The sequence below is a fragment of the Rosa chinensis genome, chromosome 3, assembly GCF_002994745.2.
Source record: "Rosa chinensis cultivar Old Blush chromosome 3, RchiOBHm-V2, whole genome shotgun sequence".
Taxonomy (NCBI): domain Eukaryota; kingdom Viridiplantae; phylum Streptophyta; class Magnoliopsida; order Rosales; family Rosaceae; genus Rosa; species Rosa chinensis.
In genome coordinates this window covers 26,071,737-26,093,147 of record NC_037090.1, presented here as the reverse complement: position 1 = coordinate 26,093,147, position 21,411 = coordinate 26,071,737, and the positions used below count along the sequence as shown (strand labels likewise).

The 21,411-nt window shown below is 38.6% G+C and overlaps 2 protein-coding genes across 3 annotated transcripts; one reads left to right on the top strand and one right to left on the bottom strand.

Annotated features, from left to right (window-relative positions):
- Window positions 1-3,878: 3,878 nt before the first annotated feature.
- Window positions 3,879-11,042, top strand: LOC112192309 (TBCC domain-containing protein 1). 2 transcript variants are annotated; one of them, XM_024331970.2, is made up of 9 exons: window positions 3,879-4,543; window positions 5,330-5,470; window positions 6,274-6,654; window positions 7,306-7,410; window positions 8,472-8,612; window positions 9,337-9,540; window positions 9,688-9,780; window positions 9,924-10,032; window positions 10,622-11,042. In XM_024331970.2, the coding sequence occupies exons 1-9, from the start codon at window positions 4,064-4,066 to the stop codon at window positions 10,663-10,665; spliced, it is 1,698 nt and encodes a 565-aa protein (XP_024187738.1). In that variant the 5' UTR covers window positions 3,879-4,063; the 3' UTR covers window positions 10,666-11,042. The 2 variants fall into 2 exon arrangements, with proteins under 2 accessions (XP_024187738.1, XP_024187737.1); XM_024331969.2 differs by having other exon boundaries at window positions 3,880-4,543; window positions 9,921-10,032.
- A 369-nt stretch (window positions 11,043-11,411) lies between these two features.
- On the bottom strand, window positions 11,412-13,293 carry LOC112192311 (rhodanese-like domain-containing protein 9, chloroplastic). Its single transcript, XM_024331971.2, has 6 exons — window positions 13,133-13,293; window positions 12,562-12,815; window positions 12,318-12,468; window positions 12,040-12,125; window positions 11,833-11,937; window positions 11,412-11,747 (listed from the first exon to the last, which is right to left on the bottom strand). The coding sequence occupies exons 1-6, from the start codon at window positions 13,180-13,182 to the stop codon at window positions 11,677-11,679; spliced, it is 717 nt and encodes a 238-aa protein (XP_024187739.1). The 5' UTR covers window positions 13,183-13,293; the 3' UTR covers window positions 11,412-11,676.
- Between the last annotated feature and the right edge of the window lie 8,118 nt (window positions 13,294-21,411).

The following is a 21,411-nucleotide window of genomic DNA, read 5'->3' as shown; positions in this document are numbered from 1 at the left end:
ATAAACCTTTACTAGTATGTATTTCGGAGCCTTTTGTAACTCATTATGTTATTCCAATTTTCTATTGGCATTCTACGAATCTTTCTTTATCTACTACAAATAATAGGGGTGTCCAGGGCCCCAATATGTGATTTCTGTGTAATAGGAATCTCAAGCATCTAGTTGTTTCATCCACGTACTGATAAGTAAATCATAGTCTTCTGCAGCTTTGATGGTATTCTTTGTTTGATCACAGCAGTCTATGCAAAATTTTTAATGGTAGGTTGTAGACACCTTTGCCATGAACTTGATGACATTCACCTTGCTTATGAACCCAAGCCTTGGTTTGTGTTTGGTGGCTTTAGTTGTGTACTTAGAGCTTATGAAAAAAGGGGATGCAACATTTCTAATGCAAATTCTTATCATGAATTCCAACAGATGTGCACTAGTTGTGAGCTTTTAAACATTGATACAAATGGTGCTTTCTTCACTTGGTCCAACTGTCGAACATTAGTATGGTTGGATAGAGCACTTGGTAATGAGGAATGGTTTGATGGCTGGGCGAATTTCGAGTGTCGTACTTTAGCAACTTCAGACCATCACCCCATTAATTATGGTTTCCTACCACAGAGTCACCCACTCAATCTGTCCTCCTTTCAGATTCTAAAACATTCTAAAACATGTGGTTGCAGCATCTAGGCTTCTTCCTAATGGTGCATAATTTTTGGAACAATTTGAATTACTACTGCTGTCCGGCGTATGTTCTTTTTGCCAAGCTCAAGGCTATCAAGATTATGTTGAGGCAATGGAATGCAGTGCACTTTGGAGATATTAATATTCATTTTAGTGTTGCGAAGGCATATTGTGACAATATTCAGCAGGAAATAACTCTTTTGGAGCACTCTGATGAACGTTTTAAGCATGAAGATGCTGCTCACACTTAATATCAATGTGCAATCGCAATACAAGACACTTTTCTTTGAGATAATTCTAGAATATGTTGTCTCGTAGAAGGCCATAGAAATACTTCTTTATTGCATAACATGGTGAAAATTTGACGGATTCATAACTCAATGGTATCTCTAAAGGCAGACTCACATGTTATCAATACTCATGAACAAATTGTGAAAGATGTGGTTGATCATTTTAAATTTCTATTTACTAAAGGTTCAAAAATTGTTGACACAGGACTCGTAGAAAAATTATACTTGTCTTGGTGACTGAGGAAGAAAACCTGGCCCTTACGGCAATACCATCCCCTAAAGAGATTAGCAACGTAGTTATGAGCTTGGACGAGTTTAGTGCTCCTGGCCTTGATAGGTTTGGTTGTTCGTTTTTTTCATATTTGCTAAATAAGGTGGCCCTTGATGTGCTTGCTGCAGTAGTCAGTTTCTTTACAACGAGATTTATACTTTTAAATTTCAATGTTAGCACTATCATTCTCATCCTTAAGTTAGAAGATTGGAACTTTCTGTTAAGAGTACTTCACTCTTTCAGATTGAGTGAGACTTATATCAATTGGATTCATATGGTGCTTAGATAAGCTAAGCTCTCAGTATTAGTAAATAATCAATCATGTTGCTTCTTTGAATGCTCGCATAGTGTCAAATAGGGCAACCTATTGTCACTGTTGTTATTCTTGTTTGGCTGAAGAAGCGCTAAGTCAAGGTCTGCTCATTTTCTCTAAAAAATTAAGATCTCGTGCATTGCAGCTCCTAAGAAGCTATCTACATATCTCATGTATTATTTGCAGATGACATAATGGTATTTGTGCAAAGTAATACCCGAGGTTTGAAGGCTTTATGAAGTTCATGAATGAGTATGCTTGTAACTTGGATCAAGTGATCAACAAATGCAAGTTCTCCTTATTTTTGGGAAGATGTGTTGTTCGTAGGAGCAACTGTATATTTGGTATTCAAGAAATTCGCTCATTTTTACTAATTATTTGGGAGTGTCGATCTTTCAAGAATGCCCAAAACCATATTATTTTTGGGCTCTAGCTAATAAGGTGCATTACAAACTCTCATCTTGAAAAGGACTTCAGTTGTCTTAGGCGGCCAAGCTTAAATTAATATCTTTAGTTGTTTAAAGCTTGCTCATTTATGGCTTCCAAGTGATGAATGGCCTAGTTCATTGTTAAAGAAAGTCCAAGCCTAGACAAAGAATTTATTTTGATATAGAGATCCCTTGAAAAAGGGCAGTCTGTTAAAAACATGGAATCAATGTTGCTTGCCCATCCTTAAGGGAAGACTTGGTTTGAAAAATTTATTTTTGCTCAATAAATCTCTGATGCCATAAACTCCATCACCACCACCACTACTTCATCATCTACCACTCAAAAGTTAGCCAAAGGAGTATTATATCTTCATCACTATTTCATTCATCATCTTCAAGAAGTTTATAATCCACCCATTACACCATCAAGGAGGATCCAATGAACATTGAAAGAGGAAGATCAAGGAGAAGTCAATCATCAATTTGTCAAGTTTCGATTAGTTCATTCTTTCCTCAAACTCTTTAATTTACCTTGATGCACATATAAATTTGATGCTTATTGGTATGATTATGAGTGATAGTTACTTTGTTGGGGTTATGGTTAAAAACCCTAGCTAATCTTTTATCCATCGATCTAGTAATATGATGTGATACAATTTTATTTAACATGCCTACATGCTAATTCAAGAATTGAATGCATATGCTTAGACTTTACTACTTTGAGTATGTGTATTACTATGTCATACTATAATGTTTAGAAATTGGTAACATTTAAATGTTAAAGCATGAAAGCAAAAGATGTGTGCATGTAGGGTAGTGAATTGCAATCACTTAGATATAAGCCTAGTTGGTTTGCATGATTTCTTCATCTCCAAGATTTATACACTTAGGGTAATATAATAGATACCTAATCATATTGAAATACATGACTTAAGTAGTTAAGTACTACACCCAAGAAAAGTTGCTTGATACCACAAAAGGAACATGTCTCTTGTCATACCCAATAGCGATGCAATGAGAGAAATTGATTAATTATGTGTTAGTATTGACACACACACACACACACACTTTATATCTATGTTGGAATATATCAATACTTGTAAGGGAGGTTAGTGGTAGCCAATTCAAACCTTAACTTTCGTCCATTTGATCAGTAGTTTAGTTTAGTTTATGTTAGTTTGCGTTTGAAGCATTTAGTTTAATTAAATTCACCACTCAATCAAACAAACTATTTCACTACCACCACAATGGACATACTCATCATGAGCCTAAATTTCCTTGTGAATTAGGTATGCATACTCATCATGAGCCTAAATTTCCTTGTGAATTAGGTTTGTGATTATCATTTGCATATTCTAGCTCTCCTAATCATAAGCCTAAATTTCCTTCTGAATTAGATTTGTAATTATCATTTGCATATTCTAGCTCTCCTTAATTTTACATCTTAACTAGTGAAGAAAATCCAATCCTCATGGATTGGACAACGTTTCTTACATTTTTATATCATCACTTGTACACTTTACTGAAGTTGGCTATTTGGCTAACTGTAAGTTTTTTTTTTTTGTGATCAAATAAACAACTCATATACAACAACTAGTCTATTGCGAGTCGATCTCACAACCCCCCACTTACAAAGGGGAGACATATGCCACTTGACAAATGGTACTGGGCTGTCTAACAGTAAGTTTGTTTAGAATCAGTGCTCATCTCAGATTTTCATATAACTTTAGAGAGTTAACATATGTATTGTCGTGATCTAATTTAATTTTAAATTTGTGCAAATTCTATAATCTTTAGTACATGAGTATATTGAACTAAAAATAAAAATGGTCCAAGTTAGTCAGCCTTGTCCTAACTATATATTCACAGGACCTTTACCCCCTTTATAGTTGGACACAAAGCAACATGTGACCAAAACATACTCCAACCTAACCCAATCAAACCCCTCCACGAAGTGTAACGCCCAAGCGCCCATTCACACCGGATCTCTCCCCCTCACTCTTTCCCCAACCTCTCTCTCTCATTATTCATTTCTGGAAGATCTGCAACTCCCACAAATCTGAGTCTTTAGAAAAGCAAAAAAAGCGCGATGAGCGAGCCAATTGAGCCCTCAACGTCGTCGTCGTCTTCGACCAAAGACCCCGCCTTTCTGATTCACCCTCGGCGCGAGCCATTCGAGCATGGCTTGCTCTCCATCCCCAAGCTCATCTTCGCCGACCCCACGCAAACCCTAGTCCCTCTCAAGCACAAGCTAATCGAGCAATCGCCGAGCCACCGGGTCAACGCCGCAGCGATCTCCGAGTCCCTGCAGATCTCCATTGATCTCGCCAGGCTCGTGCTCGATACCCTAGCCTCGGTGCTTCATTTGGAGTCGGACCCGCTCGTCCAGGCCAAGCCCGACGGGGTGGATGAGGTCGGAGCCGATGTGCATGATCTGGTTTTGTTCCTCTATATTCAGTCCTACAAGAAATTGCTGCCCAGAACGCACAAGGATTCCGCCGCCGTTGCCGATGTTTGGCCGTCGACGTCGGCTTTCGACGGATACTTGTCGGCTTTGTCGCCGTTGCAGGTGATGATTTGTGCCGGAATTGATTGCTTTTTTGTGTGGGGTGGTGGATTGTGCAATGTTGCTGTGTTTAATTGGACTGGTGAAATTTTGGGAAGATAGGTTTTAGGCAAATTGAATTGCGTTTGCTGAGATTAGTAGTTTTTTTTTTTTTGGCGGTTGGCTTGGAATGTAGGGTGAAATTTTGTTAATTAGGGCCCAAAGGTAGTAGTTTCGGGTTATTGCATTTGAAGTGGATTTATTTGGATTATTTGATTAGTAGGTTTGGAAATTTTGTTGAGGTTGGAATGCAATGTGGGAGTGTTGAAGTTGAATCGGGTTTGATCTGTTTGTTTTTCTAACTTTCCCTTTTGTTCTGGTTTGTGGAGTTTATGATCTATTGTGTGCATAGGGTCTTAAAATAAAAGTAATGATAGGAGTTATAACAATTAGTTGCCTTAACTACCAACATCATTGTGTTGGCCTGGACTGCACTTTAAGTAAATGTCACCTGCTGTGTAGGGTCCTCCTTGTTTAGTCATGTAGGATTTATTGGTTTATTGTGCTCACACTGTTGAAAAATTGGACTTAAAAGGTTATTATAATTGTTGGGAGGAGGTTTTGTTTAATCGGTTTCAATTGGATGAATCTCTGTAGTACAGAGGATTAGCTATTTTGGTATCCGGGGCTTTTGGAGTTGAAGGTTTTCTGTTTTGTTCATACTTCATAGTTACTTGAAACTTTGATTGAGACATTTTGTTTTTGTTGAACTAAACTTACATTAATCTTGGAATCCAACACACATTGCAGCTTGTGCGGAGCAATAGCCGTCGGTTTGTGCCATCACAGGCTGATGAAGAGGCCCATCAGTTATCATATCTGCAAAAGCATTTGGGTAACCTGGTCTCACTGTTAGCTGAACCTGTGGAGGGGGAAGGCGAAGAATCTCTGGTTTGTGAAATCACTACTTGCTCTTCTTATTTTTAATGCATTCTTTACCATGTTTTATTCTAGCTATCACTTTGGTAGTTGTATATATTAGACATTAATGGTAAAGTTTCTTATTTTACCCCATCGGTCCTTTTCTCCAATTTGGTAGGAAAAATTTATTAACCCATGAGCATCTACCCATCCCTTAATTCATGTTTTGGTTGTGCCATGGGTGCCTCCGTAATTATTGTCACTTATGCACTGTATATGGGAAGGTGATTTGTCCATGCTATATCTTGGAGAATGAATGTCCCACTTAGATTCCTATTCCACGCTATGCATGAATATTGCTTATCATTCGTCTAACTAAAGGGCATGACAAATTTATTGGAAATGGAATGTAATTAAGTTAGTCCAACACTCCTATTCCATGCTGTGGTGCTCCATTTTTTCTCATTTGCACCTGGTTGAGTTGTTACCATCAGAACAGTGAACTGTGGTAGAATAAGTTGGGCCATAAGCACTACTCTCCTATCTGGCACTACTGATGTGAGTTCATAACATTGGAATGAATCAGTATTTTAGGACAGACCAACCTTTTGTTTGTGTCGTGAGTCATGGCAGGACGACTTTTTGTACCGATCGACCAAGCATTGTTAGTATTTTAGTTAGAATGAGGAAACCTTTGGAGGCACCGTAATCATTTTCAGCTAATTTCAGTAACGAGTTCCTGTTGCTATTATTATGGCATTTGTAATTTTTCATTCTTGTCAATATCTACTGGGCCTATTTGTAATTTTATTAATTTGAACATATTGTCTTAGGTTTTAACCATGGAAAGGTTAGAGCACCTTGGGTTTCTGATTCAATTTGGCGATAAAGGATCTGAAAGTGGTCACTTGAGCCAATATGCTCCTTTCTTTGCAAATTCAGATCCTGATATGCCTGCTGTTCCTGTTCCTGCCGCACAAGTTCACGAGTGGATTTTAAATAATATAGCTTCTGCTCTGGAAAATATTTCTGAAAGAATTTCTCCTAAAGAAAATGGCCTGCCCAGTTCCTCAGATCAAGATGTTCCCATGGCTGATGCCTGCACGAGTTCTACCAAGGGCTCGACATGTGTTAGAGGTTCAAGTTTTATCGAAGGAATCTCTAAATCATCACTTGTAAGGCATGCATCTGATCTTAAAGGTCCTTCTGTAAAGGTATGTTTGTAAACCCCTTTTACTTTCGCTTGTTACTAATGTGTAAATGTGTTTCCTTTTGTTTGTCCGACTTGCATCTTTTAATTCAAACATTTATAGGAGCTCAAAAGAGCTATAGAATCAGAATGAACAAAATGATAAAAATAACTCATAATTTAATCATAAATTTTGTCTGCTTCAATGTGAGTAATATATTAATTACATCTTATAGACACCAAAGGATTACCAAGCTGAGTTGTCTTTAGTTAAGCAAGCTGCCATGGTTGGGTGCTGTGCAATTGCATATTCTGAATATTTCTGAACTACTATTATCCTAGTTTAGATACGCTCGGTTTCTATATTTTACTTCATTTATTCATTTTTGGGAGTCCTTCAGCAAGTCTTCTGTGCTTTATGGGATATGAGGTAGGTTTGCATGCAAGTTGATCATAATTTTAGTTATACAGCTCCGTGAAATGATGTTGAGTCTCATGAGTTTTATCAGCAGGCAGATAATGCATCTTTTTATAGTCTGAATTAGAAATACAGTATCAGCATTCTTGCTGTTATTATCTCAATATGCTCTCCTTCATGCATATAACATTTGAGTGAAATTGGATTGTGCTATGCCAGAGGTATGTTATATTGCTCTTAACTTGTTTGCAATTTCAGGTTTTAAACTGCCATGATTCAGTGATCTATATATTAGCACCTCTGAGATATGCCACAGTCTATGGATGCTCTGATGCTACAATTGTCCTTGGAGCTGTTGGAAAGGTAATGGTGAAGGAATTTGTGTTGTATTTAGTGCTAATTAGCAGCTATGTGCTTTATGCACTACCTGATAAACAGATGGATACTAAAACATAGTTTTAGAGGTACTGAAGTTTAGAAAATAGTTATCTCTAAGTAAGTTATAGACATTGTTTCAGTATGACTTATTGTGGAGAATCTGTGGATTTCTAAGGCATAAAGAATTGGTCTAGATTGGCTTCCTTATCTTAAATTACTTTTAGTGTTAACTACATGTATATGTATCAATAACATCATCGCCGGTTATAAAATAATCATCTTGGATCCTTAATCTCAAGTGGAGAAGTTACGGCCCAATCGAGTTTAGCTAACTGCTGCGTCTCGTTGCCTTGGTATCAAAGCTATGACATCATCGTTGTAGAAGTGGTTCCTCTTTCGTTACCAGATTTAAGACCAAAGGTTCCTACCTTAAATAAAAAAAAATGATCGTCCAAAGCTTATTGGATAATGTTCATATTTGATACCTTAAGTGCTATTGACATGTTGCATTTTTGTTCCCCCTAAGCTTATGGCTGCTTGATCTACTACTCGCTTGGTACACATATTTCTCTCTTTTATATTGAGGATACCAAGTTTATTATCAACTTCCTTATCTTATTTAACTGTAAATTGTAGTAGTAGTATGCCAAGATGACCTGCTGGCCTTATCGTCATAGGTATTGAAGTCAGTAAAATGAAAATGTAACAATACGGGTTGAAGCATCTTTAATTTTGGTTGTGATCAGGTTGCTTAGCCTAACTAAGAAGCATGCAGCCTATATCTATCACAAAATGCATCCACTCTCCCTCCTTCTCTTTGAACATTTTCTTGTTCTGTTTGATCATTCTAGAAGATGATCTTAGTTCTGTAAGCCCTTATCTAATGAACCTGGTAATTACTGTTTTAAATATAATGAGTGTGGGTTGTTGTTGACTTGAGCACATCTTATATTCTTATCTCTTAGATATTTTATTTGTTTTTTAATTTTTAATTTTTAATTTTTTGGTGGTGAAGTATTTCTTCGATAATCTAATCTCTTCTACAGGCCGTAAGAATTGAACACTGTGAGCGAGTTCATGTGATCACAGCAGCAAATCGAATCTGCATTGCTAACTGCCGCGAATGCATGTTTTTTCTCGGGGTAAACCAACGACCACTTATTGTTGGGGATAACCATAAGCTGCAGGTGAGTTTCACCATATAGTTAATTGCACCATTGTAATGTGTGCCTGTCCTTTTTTTTTTGGGTCCCTTGGAACTTATGTAAGCTGGAAATTTTTTGGTCTATTTATTGTAGGGAGTGAAATTTACACTCCCCATATTACAATCCACAATCCACGGTCCATGTTTCTTTTTTCAGCAACTTAAATTTTGTCTTTTTAAGAATTTCAACCAAAAAAAGGAAAGGAGTGGATTGCAAATTAGGAAGTTTAAATTTCATTCTCTTATTTGACTGTGTTATTGTATATAAAACACTGGCATCTGCATGCATTTTTCTTCTTGTGTCTTTTCTTTTGTATATATTGTTGGATCTAGGTGTGCAAAGTATTCTTCATGTCCTGTTGCATCCAACTTATTTAATGATGTTTCAGTTGACTTGTTATTAGTCACTGCTTGTTTTGTTGAGGTTTATATCATCAACAATGCATGGTAGGATTTCTTTTAATTTATTTGATAGTTTACTCCTTGCCAGTAGATCAATTTATTATCCTTGGCAGCAACTGGATTTCTTATTACATTTAGCTACAGTTTAATTCTGAAAAGTGTGCGCAGGCATGTGCTTATGAAAAGTTGGATAGTTTTTACAGAAACGTAGCAATATTAAGTTTTCTGTATTTCATTCTTCATTTTTTAATAATAAATGTTTTAATGTTTTTGAAACTTTCCTTTGTTCTTCCAAACTTTATCAGGTGGCACCATATAATACATTTTACAGTCAGTTGGAGGAGCACTTGAGTGAAGTTGGCATTGATGCTACTATCAATAGATGGAATGAACCCCTGCCTCTCGGAGCGGTTGATCCACATGATTCACTATCTCATCCAGCAGGTGTCTCTGATGCTCAGGCTGAGTCTGCTACTCGCGTAGACCCTGACCAGTTCACAACCTTTTTGGTAATTTTTTCTTGATATTTTAGTTTAAAAAGTTTTCAGAATGTTGACCTCAGTTCTGGGAATTAAGAGGGTTTTCTAATTGGAAGTATGTTGCTTGGTTTCTTTCTGAAGTATCAATAGTCCAAACCTATATTTTGTTGATGGCAGATTCCAAACTGGTGTGGAGGTGAACCACATGGCTCCACAAAGGTCAACCCATTTCCATTACCAGAGGCTTATGTGGAATCTCAAGACAGAAATGTATGTCAATCAATAGTGAGATTTATTTTAATTTGTTTCTATGTTCAGCCATTACATAATTTTCTTGTGGTTATACTGAAATTTTCCTGATCATTGATGATGTAATAAAGTGTTTTTGTCTTTTTTGTTATTTTCTCCAGCAGAAGAATTTAGGGGAGGTAAAGCAATTATTGAGAGAAGCACCCCTTGAGGACAATAGAAAACGGGAATTATCAACTGCTCTTCACGTATATTTTAAAGACTGGTTGTATGGTAATGATCTTTGCTATATAATAGTTTCTTCAGACATTCTAGAAAATCATATTTATTTGGAGCATCTTGGACACTATTTTGAATGCACTTTCCAAGTCTCTATACTTTGGATATATAGCAAGAACTGTTTTCTGCCTACATTTTCAAATGACGCCTGCGCCTTGTGGAAGTTTTCTATTTAACGTCTTGGATCATATTACATTTTATCAAATCCCTGGTTTGTTTATGTGAGTTTTACTGTATAACTGTGAGACCATCTTTTCTGGATGAATGTGCTAAATTTTCTATATTTTGGGAAACATGATAATGCAAATTGAGACGGTTGTGGAGATTTTCTTGAAAGAAAAATGTCTTGGGAAGTTTATTCATGCAATGGATTTCGATATTCTCAGTTGTTAGATTCATTTGCAAAAGAAGGGGATCTACAGACTTTCACATTCACACTTAGTTAGATCCTCACATCACCATCACCTTTGTAGAGTTATAAATTTGTGAAAGCAGGTTATTTTAATGCAATTCCATGAGCTTTTCTTGTTGAAAAGATGTGTGTGATTTGGTTTAACAAACCATTTGTTCATACATGTGACAGCTTCTGGAAACATACGACAGCTTTACTGCCTACAAGGAGAGTAATATTTGCTTCATATGCTGTGGAACTACTAAGATCCCTTTATCATAATCATCTTGCCATCTGTGATGGTGCTACAGGCAGCTCAGAATCAACCCTCTGTACGTTGGAGTGATACATGGCAGAATTATGCAGTGATACGGTGCACAGGATGGAATTAGAATTACATTTGCTAATCTCATTGTAATATTTTTTTGGGAAAAAATAATCTTACTGTAATATTTTGTTAACCTAGGTTCACAGCCTTGTGAATTTTCCTTTTTATTTTCTTGTGGGTCTAAAATACTGGATCTCTAACCGTTGAGTTTTTGTTTTCGCTGCGAGGTATTCATAGCTTGTCTTTAGAGTGATTTAGTTATTTTATTAAAATTTACTTGGAATATGATCCTTCCTGTCCTCTGAAATGGTCCTGTGATACTGTTTTAAGGTAGCAGGGCTTGTTGAATAATTAATAAACCTTTCTTATATACACTGAGTTTCGTCAAGATCTTCCATGCATCCCTCACTGGCCACTTGTGCAGTAATTTTATTTACATTTCAATTAGACTAGTGAACTATTGTTTGGAATTATTAGTAAGTAAACTTTTGGCGTAGATAAAGGATTAAAGGATCTATCTGTTCATATCCAACAAAAATTTTCAGCATCTTTGAGTTGGAAAGATCTATGGAAAAAAATGCTGATTATGTTTCGTTTGAAGAAGCATAATTGCAGCCTGATTTAAATGTAATTTTTCCTGTCTTCTTTCCATCATTCCATGTATAGCTTGCTCATAATGCTTATGGTTTAAGGAAAGAAAGATTCAAATCATAAACAAACACGTCCCGGTTCAGAGATGGCATTTTACACTGAAAAAATGTACAGCTCTATGCACGCAAATACAAGCTAGCTTTCCTTCCTCTTTTGCCTTTGATGTCATGTAGCAGACGCCTCAAAAACCTCAATTTACCCAAATCACTTCGTGGGGTTAGGATAGAGCTGCAAAACTGTATTGTAAGATTTAACTTCTGAAAGCCAGCTAGCCTGTAGGAGCCAATTGAAGTAGCTTCTCTGCTTGATCAGGGAAGAAGGTGATGAACAAATATGCACCTGGAATTTGTTCAAGCATGAGTAAGTTCACAGATATAAGAACTACTACAGCTTGAGTTGTCTAACGTTGGACAAGAGAACTTACAGACTAGTACAGTTCCAAGTACAGCTGAGATCTTTCCTTGTACTGTGATCAAACCTGCTTTGCCAGCATCTTGCAACTCAGTGGATCCAACAGCATCAAATGCTCCTGAATTAGGAAAAATTAGCAATGGCACCTACTGATTTTGCATATAAAATGATCAAGAGAAAGCCAAAAAATAACATTGGAATTGAAATTGTATATTCTAACCTGGTTTTACTTTTTGCAGCCCTGATGTTATACATGCTATGTCTTGGAAACCAGCCTGCTCCAACTTACTAGCAGCAGCAGCAGACCTTCACATTATAAGGAAGTGTAATCATGTCAAAATCTATATCATTTTGATTGACCAGAACCTGTGACTCCCATCGAGGACATTTTGTATCAGCTCATCATATACTATGCGACCTTCCTCTCACAACATGTTAATGTGGTGTTTAGGATTACTGTCAAAAAATTAACAGCAATGCAGCATAGCAAAAACTAACCTCAATCCTTCCTGGCACACCAGTAACAGTTTACTCTGAGGTGAAAACTGGCCTTTAACAGATTGTACAAACTCAGGGTTGGGTTTAGTGAAAGGTAACCCGAAGAACAGACCCGAGAAATTGTTGTGCAGAGTCCTCTTTACAATTGTGCCTGTAGATCATTAATCATTAACAAGAATAAAAATCCTATTGTTCTGGATTTCAAAATCAGTGGAGTCTATTTGATACAAAGGAATGAACTTACCGATGTCATTGTCTTGATTTTCGATGAAAAGAGGCACATGATAACATGATTTGATATGAGCTCTATCATATTGAGATTTGTCCCGAACATCAATAACCGTATATCCTTCTGCAATTAGTTCTTTAGCTTCGTCTGCACTTACAAAGTTCACTTCTGCTCTAATTGCCAGAGTTCTAACACTGTTTGGCTTCCCTAAGATGGTTCCTCCACGAAGAGTACGAGTCTCAAGTTTCAACCAAGAAGTGCGGAAATTGCTGTAAACAAATTCCTACCCCTGCTTACTTCCATTTCATGTAACAGTAGAATATATTGAGAGCACAAATATAGTATATGCAAACAATGTCTCTACCAATATCCAATGTTTATGAACTAAAACAAAGTTGAGTTTAAATGGGATTGTTGACTCTATAGTTAGAGTTGTAATTAATTTTCTCTACATTGTCAGCAACCAAACAAGATATCCAGCAAGGGTTTTTTGAGACAGATGAAGATTCATGAAGTCTTACTGGAAATGTTGAGGAGTTGAAGAATTTTGCCAAGTTAAACCAGGCAGGAAATAGTTTTTAGTTACCTGGTGGAAGAGATAGTTGAACAGCAACTACCAAACGCAATCCCTGCCATCGTAGTAGTTTCTATAAGCTACAACTTTGTCTCTCTGTCTCTTTTCTTGTTCATAGCTTCATTGTGAGTTCTCCAAGTCTGGAACAAAAATCAACCAAGAAATGGCCCAAGAAATTTGGGAAGGGCAATGGGTTTCGGCCACGTGTAATATTCTAGGATTGCAGCATCTGCCATTTCGAAGGGATAGGATTGGCTTCCTGTGGATCTCACGTGGCTAGTCCATTGTGTTTTGTTTGGGCCAAATGACTTGAACTTGCAAAATCACAACCATGAACACATTTTTTTTTTTTAGTAACTAATGAAAATTTCATTAATAAAAAGAGCAAGCTAAAAAAACCATTACATACCCACACGCTGACACATAATAATGGCCAGAACTAGAATTCATGGAGGAGCCACAGTGGTGGTACATAGGATAAACCAACTATATTTGAACTTATTTATGCCAGAGATTTACATAGTTTATAGGCTAAACATAAAAGAAAAACCTATATATTCTCCTTGCCCTTTAAACTAGGGCTCGGAGGCTTAGCTGAATATAGAACACTCAGGACATCTTCAGCATGAACTTTCTTTACTTTAGGAGGATTTTTGTTCTTGGCTCCCAACGGCCGGCCTCTCTCTTCTTCTTTCCACCAGGAAGCTCTACTTGTACAGGTTTAGGCATCATTACCTCAGCAAGCACTAACATACCACCTGGTGTCTCTACTAATCCCAGAGATTTTGCACTAAACTTGATAGGGAACTCATGCATTTTTACCTTCTTGGAGGGAGCAATAGCGCTTGTCTTGCCCTCCAGTAAATCCCACATAAAAAATTGAAGCTTTGTTGGAGAAGGGAAGGGCTGGTCCCTCTTTGCTTGTTGCTCGGTGTCCATAGGTACCAAAGCCAACACATTGTCTTCACTACCTTGTCTTTTTTCTGCACTACGAATAACAATAGGTTTGCGTACCTTACTTGTCTCAGCTCCTCCAAATAGAGACCTTCCAACAGGCGGAAGAATGGGGGTCTTAAGACCTTGTAAGTGAAACATTCCATCCTTGAACTGATTTCCCTGAAACCCTAAAAAGGAGCCATTAAGCTCTAGCTTTCTTGCAGTCGATGATGGAGCAGCAATGACCGTCGCCACTGCAGCTTCAACATTACATGCATCCCCATCATGATACACACGATGGCATGTCTTGCATTTGCCCATGAGATTTTCAAAGAAGAAGTGAACCTCTTGCTCAACCCCTTTGGCAAACTTTAGGGTTTTTGCAGGAAGAAAGGTTTCGAAATTGCATGTGAAACGTTAACCCTAATCTCTCCAATTGCATCAAAAAGCTTTTGATCTAGATCAAAGAATTTACCTGCAACAGAAGCAACGTTTGCAATAGTGTTCCTTTGCTCATATGTCGACAGCATATTTGTGATGCGAACCCAAAAAAATAAATCCTCCATCTCTACAGATCGCAGAGACGATACTCTATCATATGGCTGTATAACAACCAAACGATTGAAACTCCACGAGCCACCCATTAATACCTTGTTTCTATCTCCTCGAAGATCAAAAGAGAAAAGAAATTGATCAGGAGTTCGTTGCTAAACATTAAAGCCCTTTATTCAGCACCCAAATTTGACGAAAATGCCTTTTTTCAAGTCTGTAGCATTTGTTGGCTTTGGTGTCAGAGGCCTTGCTAGAAGATACGACTAGGAGTTTCCTTGTGCTCCCCCATCTAACATGGAAGAGATGTCCACAACCTCATTAGTAGCAATAACTAGTGAGGTAGCAAAGCTTTTGGTAACAGAATATTTGACATGACAAAGTTGGAGGGGAGATCTTGAAATTGTGATACGGGATCAAAACTGTGTAGGAAGGGATCGGAAAAATGATGGATAATGGCGACAAAAGGGTCGGCGTTAGGCTAGGGTTTTAGTGCGGCAAGAGAGGCCGCCTAGGGTTTTTTTCTCAGAAATAGCAAAATTTATAATTTCTAGCATTTGGCTTCATGCACACCCTTTTCTTTGGAGAGTTATAGCTTAAACAATTCCACGTAATTTAAACCATAAAGAAAGGTAAAAAACACTTCAACCAAACAAAATAAAAACATAACTTAAGGGCTCTTAGGGGTAAAATTTGAGTAACTTCAGAATGTCACACTTGGAGTACGTTACATCCAAACGTGCTATGAATTTCAAAGCTCACAGACTAATGTATAACACTTGTCATGGTACCACGTTCCATGTGCCGGAGTAAGTTTGGACTTAGGCGCAGTAGCCTTTGGCGTCGAATCAGCCAATGTAGCACACAGTATACTGGCATACTGCGACTTCTGCCTTAGTTGATTCTAGATGATCAGTCCTACAATGTCCATTGTTAAGGACTTTGTAAACGCAAGAATGCAGGCCTGTTTATGCTTCGTATCTTGGAGGTATTCATGAGCGGGAAGGGCGAAGCTAGGCTTTGCTTGTTATGCTGATTTTTTGTTATGGTTTTTGCTTGAGGATTATCTAGGATATCCGCAAGCGTCTATTGTCAATGAAGGTTAATTCTTTTTCAGTCCTTCTAAAATAGATGATATAATAATGTTGTGCATGCTTCTTCAGAGTCAACTATTTTTTTATTTTTTTAATTTTTTTTAAGGTAAGGCATGTAGTGACTCATGTATAGTCCTATGCCTCCATTAAATAGGGTTTAGTGTTTGCAAATGAAAGCAAAACAAAACTCATGTACCAGATCAAGAGTATTTTCATTATAATTTGGGAAAGTTATAACTAGCATGAAAGTGTATATGGTGGCCTCGTTAAACCTGCTAGGCTGTAAATCATTTGGGAAAACTAGTTTAGTTAGGAAGAATGCCTACCCACTTCAGATTACAAAAGTAGCCCTTATTCAGGGGAATGCATGTTACACTCCTACCACGGTTACCTTTATTCAGGGATATAGTTGAGGTGAAGATCATTCCACCTCTCGTCCTCTTGGGATCTTTCCGACATTTTTAGAGTGTAGGATCCTCCGCCATCCTCGTCAATTATCATGTTAAAGTTTTCCCAATCTGTTCCCAGCCTTGCTTCTTTAGAGCAAGCCTTATCCTTGTGTGCTCATAGCATGTCATCATACTTGGAAAATTTCATGGCCACAGTATACGACTCCTATAGTTAGGCTTATCCTTCAAATATAGTTGTGATAAAGGCCATGATTCTTGGGTATCCCGTTCCAGAATGCCGTTGCCGCTGCACCATTGTCTAAGTCCTCCACAAGTCCACATCCGCTGCTTCGTCCTTGAATCTCGCCACATAGTCCCTGATGGATTCTCCCTTCCTAAGCCATAACGTGCTTAGGTAATCCATGTCCTTCATGGACATTCCACTGTTGGCGTACCTATCAAAGACACAGGAATGTCCAATCATCAATGAATTCCTTTGGAAGGTCTTCGTACCATTTAAGAGCTTGACCAGAGAGGCTCACATGGAACATGCGATACAACCAATCACCATCCTTGATCCATGCCATTGTGGATCCTTTGTCGCTTCGAACGTGTGCATAAGGACAAGATCCCTCATTGTATCTTGCAAACCTTCACATACTGAACGTCTCTGGAGGGTTCGTCGCTAGTATCCTCTTATAAAGAGGATTCCTTGACATCTTAGTAACCCGCTTATTGATTTTCCTTTTCTCGGGATCCTATTGGGTTTCCTTCAGCTTCTGCATCTCCTTCACCAAGGCTACATGCTCCTTCTTCTAGTCATTGGGTTAGTCATCAATCTACATTAGAGACATCTATTCGCGCTTGCCCCACACTTAGTGATCATGCTCTTTAGAATACTCTAGGGTAGGGGACCTTCTGCATTTCGTAGGTGCATCGTCCTGATTTTGGGTATCCTGGGTTACAATGGATCTCGTCCTACCTCCTAATATTCTGGGTACTTTGATAGTGGCGTGGGCTACTGGTGCTTCCAAGACAGTTTGAATATGGTCGATAGACTTCTTCAGCCCTTCCACGTCGTGACTCAGAGACAAAGTGCAATCTTGGAGTCGGTCTCGATTCTTCTTCAGTTGCTGAAGTTGATTCTAGTCAACTTCCGCACCTAAGTCCTCCAAATCAAGTTTTAGGTTAAGGTTCAGAGCTATGCCCGTTGCCGGATTGGTACAGCATTCAGTTTGATGAGTTGGGGGTACGATGGGAAGATCCAGGTTTGGCTCCAACCCAGACTGCACTACTTCGGGAGTCCCTGCCACCTGATTGTTTCCTTGAGACTCAATTGAAAGCGTTTGATTATTGTTGGTAGCCTCCACAATGAGAGTTAGCCTTTGAGTTCAGCTCTCAATGAAAGCACCAACTTGTAGGAGATCGTAACTCGCTTTACAGTATCCTGTCAGCTGCAACCTGCAATATAGACGCCAAGCTTGGTATGGTACCAGATTTATACCTCCGACTCTCAAGTCAGTGATCAAAGCTCAAGCAGTAGGCATAAGCTAGGTAAAATTTGTGATCAGAGATGATTGATAGTGCCTCTTTTTATAAGAGAACAAGAGTCAAGATATAATGGTCTAATTGTAACATTACCTTAAGGTGGTTACTTGTCTTTCAGGTAGACGAATCAGAGAAGGATTATGTTTCCTTATTTCGGCTATTCGAGGTTAACTCAAATACCACAGGCCGTGATATTGGCCATATGTAGTTCCAACCCATCCTTATTTAGGAGATGCCCTTTGGGGTATTAATATGTAGTAATTAAGGTATAACTGATTATATCATGCTAGATACTCCGCTGGGGTCGTGTATCCTGTAATGATTACCTTCCTTATGTGGATACTATAAGAGATATTATATTAATCACAGTATCTTGGCCGTGGGCCTCCTTATGGGCTTATTAATGAAAGGATATTTATCAGTAAGGGCCTCCATTAAGACCTATTAAGGGGGTATTCTTTGGTGTGGGCCTTTCCCGAGTCTTGGATGGTTTACGACCCTATATGGTCTTAGGTAACCTTCTACAAGTATCCTGTCCCATCAATTGAGTGTATACACATGGAAAAATCCATGCTCCTAGAAACCCTAATAAAAATGAAAAACAAGTCGCCACGAACCAGCTCGCTTGCCGGAAGAGTGACGTTGGATGGTGAACAACGATCACTAGAAACTAGAGTCAGTGCCAGTGCCAGTGCCTTAAGGACATCAAGAATTTGTTTTTGACACCACCATTCCTATAAACACACCGAGACCATATGCAGCCCCATTCCACTACCACATGAGAAATCCATCGATCCACTTTGAAACACTGCCCTTGACCTTCACTTGCCAAAAATAGAATATTCATCCCTTCAAAACCCTAAGCCTAGCCACTGAGGAATCCACTCTAGATCATCAGATGGAAAGAAATAATCTTCGGCCAAAGACAAGAGAAAACTAGATTTCGAAGAACTCCGTCGAAGATCTCAAGCAACTTGATCCATTTGCACTCTGTCGGAGAACCGGATTGCGAAAACACAACCGCTACCTAGTCTGATTCGAGAATAAGAAGAAAGCAACCACCATATGCACCAACCTACATATACATTGACCGAGAAAAGAAACCATCCCGTCTGGCAGCACCCAAGCCACACCAACGGGCCGGAAGCCAACGCCGGCGTAGAGGCACCACCAGACAAGCAATGAACCCATAGTGTTAACTGCCAGACTCTAGTACCTGTTTTTGCGGAGCTCTCTAATAGGTATTTTTGCTGTGAGATTTTCCAGTATGAGAAGAAAAAAAATCTTGTAAAAGAAAAAAGTGGTTGAAAATATTATTACAGTGGAAATAGAGTTTGTGGAAGAAAACATAAAAAGTAAAAGAAAACAGGAACCCAACAGGTAAAGTTTCAAGGAGTAACATGCCAAAAGGTAGGGGTCATCATTTGGTCCTTCGACCCTAAGTCTGCCTTGCCGGTAGGGTCGAAGCTCGACCTGGCCCTTGCATTACAGCGAGCCGGCTCCACCCTTTCTCAAATAAGGTAGGGTATGGGCCATGCAAATGAAACCCAACCTAGCCTTCGGCCCAACCCATTTGATCAAGTTAGGGCCAAGCCTGGCCTGACCCTTTAAGATTGCCCAATTAAGCCATAATATTTTTTTGGACTAAATTCTGCTTACTACCCTGTACTTTCAAGGGTTCATCAGTTCAGTCCCTGCACTTCTAGTTTAATCAAAAAAGTCCTTGCACTCTCCAATTTCATCAAATCAATCCAATCCATCACCATTCCATCAATTTTCGGGGAAAATTTCCAAATTACCCATCTGCATTCACAACATTGATGAGTCAGCGGGCTGCCTAACGATGGGTAGTTTGAGAATTTTCCTTGTGAGAAGGTCCCACGTCAGGATTTTAACAGTGAAAATTGACGGAATAGTGACGGATTGGATCGATTTCATGAAATTGGAGAGTACAAGGACTTTTCTGATTAAATTAGAAGTGTAGGGACTGAACTGATAAACCCTTGAAAGTACAAGGTAGCAAGCAAAATTTAATCCTATTTTTTTTCTTCTATTTTTTAAATATGTTTCTCTTTTTTCTGTAACATACAACATTACAACTTATCTCTTTCTTTTTAATTGATTTCATAATAAGCTTTATTTTCTTTAATTTTTGTTTCCTTTGTTAAACAACAATTAATTTTGAGAGATTTAGAGAGATAGTAATTAAATATAGGATTAAATACTTGTTACTCCCTGTACTTTGTTCCGGAAAACAGTTGAGTCCCTCACATTTTAAATTAAATAATTTAGTCCTTATTCTCTCTAATTCTTACACAACAGGTCCCAAAATGACCATTATACCCCTCACTTCTTCTTTTTTAATATTCTCTCTCTCTCTCTCTCTCTCTCTCTCTCTCTCTCTCTCTCTCTCTCTCTCTCTCTCTCTCTCCCTCCCTCCCTCCCTCCCTCCCCAAATTTGTCTTTGACCTCGACTTCATCCACATTTGACAGCGACCACCCACTCCCTTCCTCCCCAAATTCGTCTCTGACCTCCACTTCATCCACATTGACAGCGACCCATTTTCTGGTCAGGGTTTAGGGTTGATCGGACCCCCAACCTTTCTGACCCAAAATCTCCAATGGTAGAGCTAAAAAACATTGACATAAAACGTACTTAATTAAACAATGATAAAAGAGAACTCAAAACTGTCACAAAGGAAATGGCGGCAAATTGTACCTTGATCGACGAACATGGTTATGATCGAGCTGAAGAAGTAAAGTAATTCGATGACTCCATGCTCGAAGTCAAAGGCCTCGTCGACTCGGGTCTCTCCTCTATCCCTCGAATCTTTATCCAGCCAATTGTAACATCACACCAATTCTAGCCCACGACCCGAACCGACGCCCAACCAATCCCCACCATCAACCTCTCCGACCTCCACTCTGATCGCCGCTCCGCCATTGTCGACCCATTTAATTTTAACAACCACAGAGTGTTAGATTTGAGCAATTCAATATCCAAGCGGGTTCAGACAACACTGGACACAACAAACGACGTCCTTGCATCCTCCTTGCTCTTCACGACATCGTTCAGGATGCTAGTGTGGAGAAACGTACTCAACTAGATGGTAGAAGTGGGAGGCCCACTGTGCGGAGGAGATGTTAAGGTCGAGGGAGAGATCTCCTCTGGTCAACGACGTCAGGAAGTTAGTCTTGGCCTTGTTGCCACGGAGAGACCTAACGGCGCCATAGTAGGTGAGAACTGCCTCCTCTGGCATGCCGAATGTGCCACACTCTTGTCTTCTTCCATGGTACAACACATAATTTGTTTTTCTTTCTTTGAATTGTACTAATTGAATTGAGATGATGAATTGAATACCCAAAATACGAATTAGGGGTTTTGTTTTTTTTTGGGGGGGGGGAGGGGGAGAGAGAGAGAGAAGCAGGAAAAGAAAAAAAAGAGAAAAAAATAATAATAAAGGAAGTGAGGGGTATAATAGTCATTCTGGGACATGTTGTGTGAGATTTAGAGAGAATAAGAACTAAATTGTTTAATTCAAAAGGTGAGGGACTGAACTGTTTTTCGAAGTAAAGTACAGGGAGTAACAAGTATTTAATCCTTAAATATAACAACCTTAACTAATATTTATAAATGTTATAAGTTAATTCCAATAGGGAAGTTCTATTCATACCTCCTAAAATGGTATTTGGACCTCCAACAATTTTTGGAAGTTTTTAAATCCAACTTTGCCCTTCTGAAAAATGAACAAAATGAAAGATAAAAAAAATTAAA

Coding starts and splice junctions, on each gene's coding strand:
- LOC112192309 (XM_024331969.2), top strand. CDS start 4,064: ATGAGCGAGCCAATTGAGCCCTCAACGTCGTCGTCGTCTTCGACCAAA. Junction 4,544..5,329: donor CGGCTTTGTCGCCGTTGCAG/GTGATGATTTGT, acceptor CACACATTGCAG/CTTGTGCGGAGCAATAGCCG. Junction 9,541..9,687: donor ACCAGTTCACAACCTTTTTG/GTAATTTTTTCT, acceptor TGTTGATGGCAG/ATTCCAAACTGGTGTGGAGG.
- LOC112192311 (XM_024331971.2), bottom strand. CDS start 13,182: ATGGCAGGGATTGCGTTTGGTAGTTGCTGTTCAACTATCTCTTCCACC. Junction 12,469..12,561: donor AAATCAAGACAATGACATCG/GTAAGTTCATTC, acceptor AATGATCTACAG/GCACAATTGTAAAGAGGACT. Junction 11,748..11,832: donor ACTTGGAACTGTACTAGTCT/GTAAGTTCTCTT, acceptor AACAAATTCCAG/GTGCATATTTGTTCATCACC.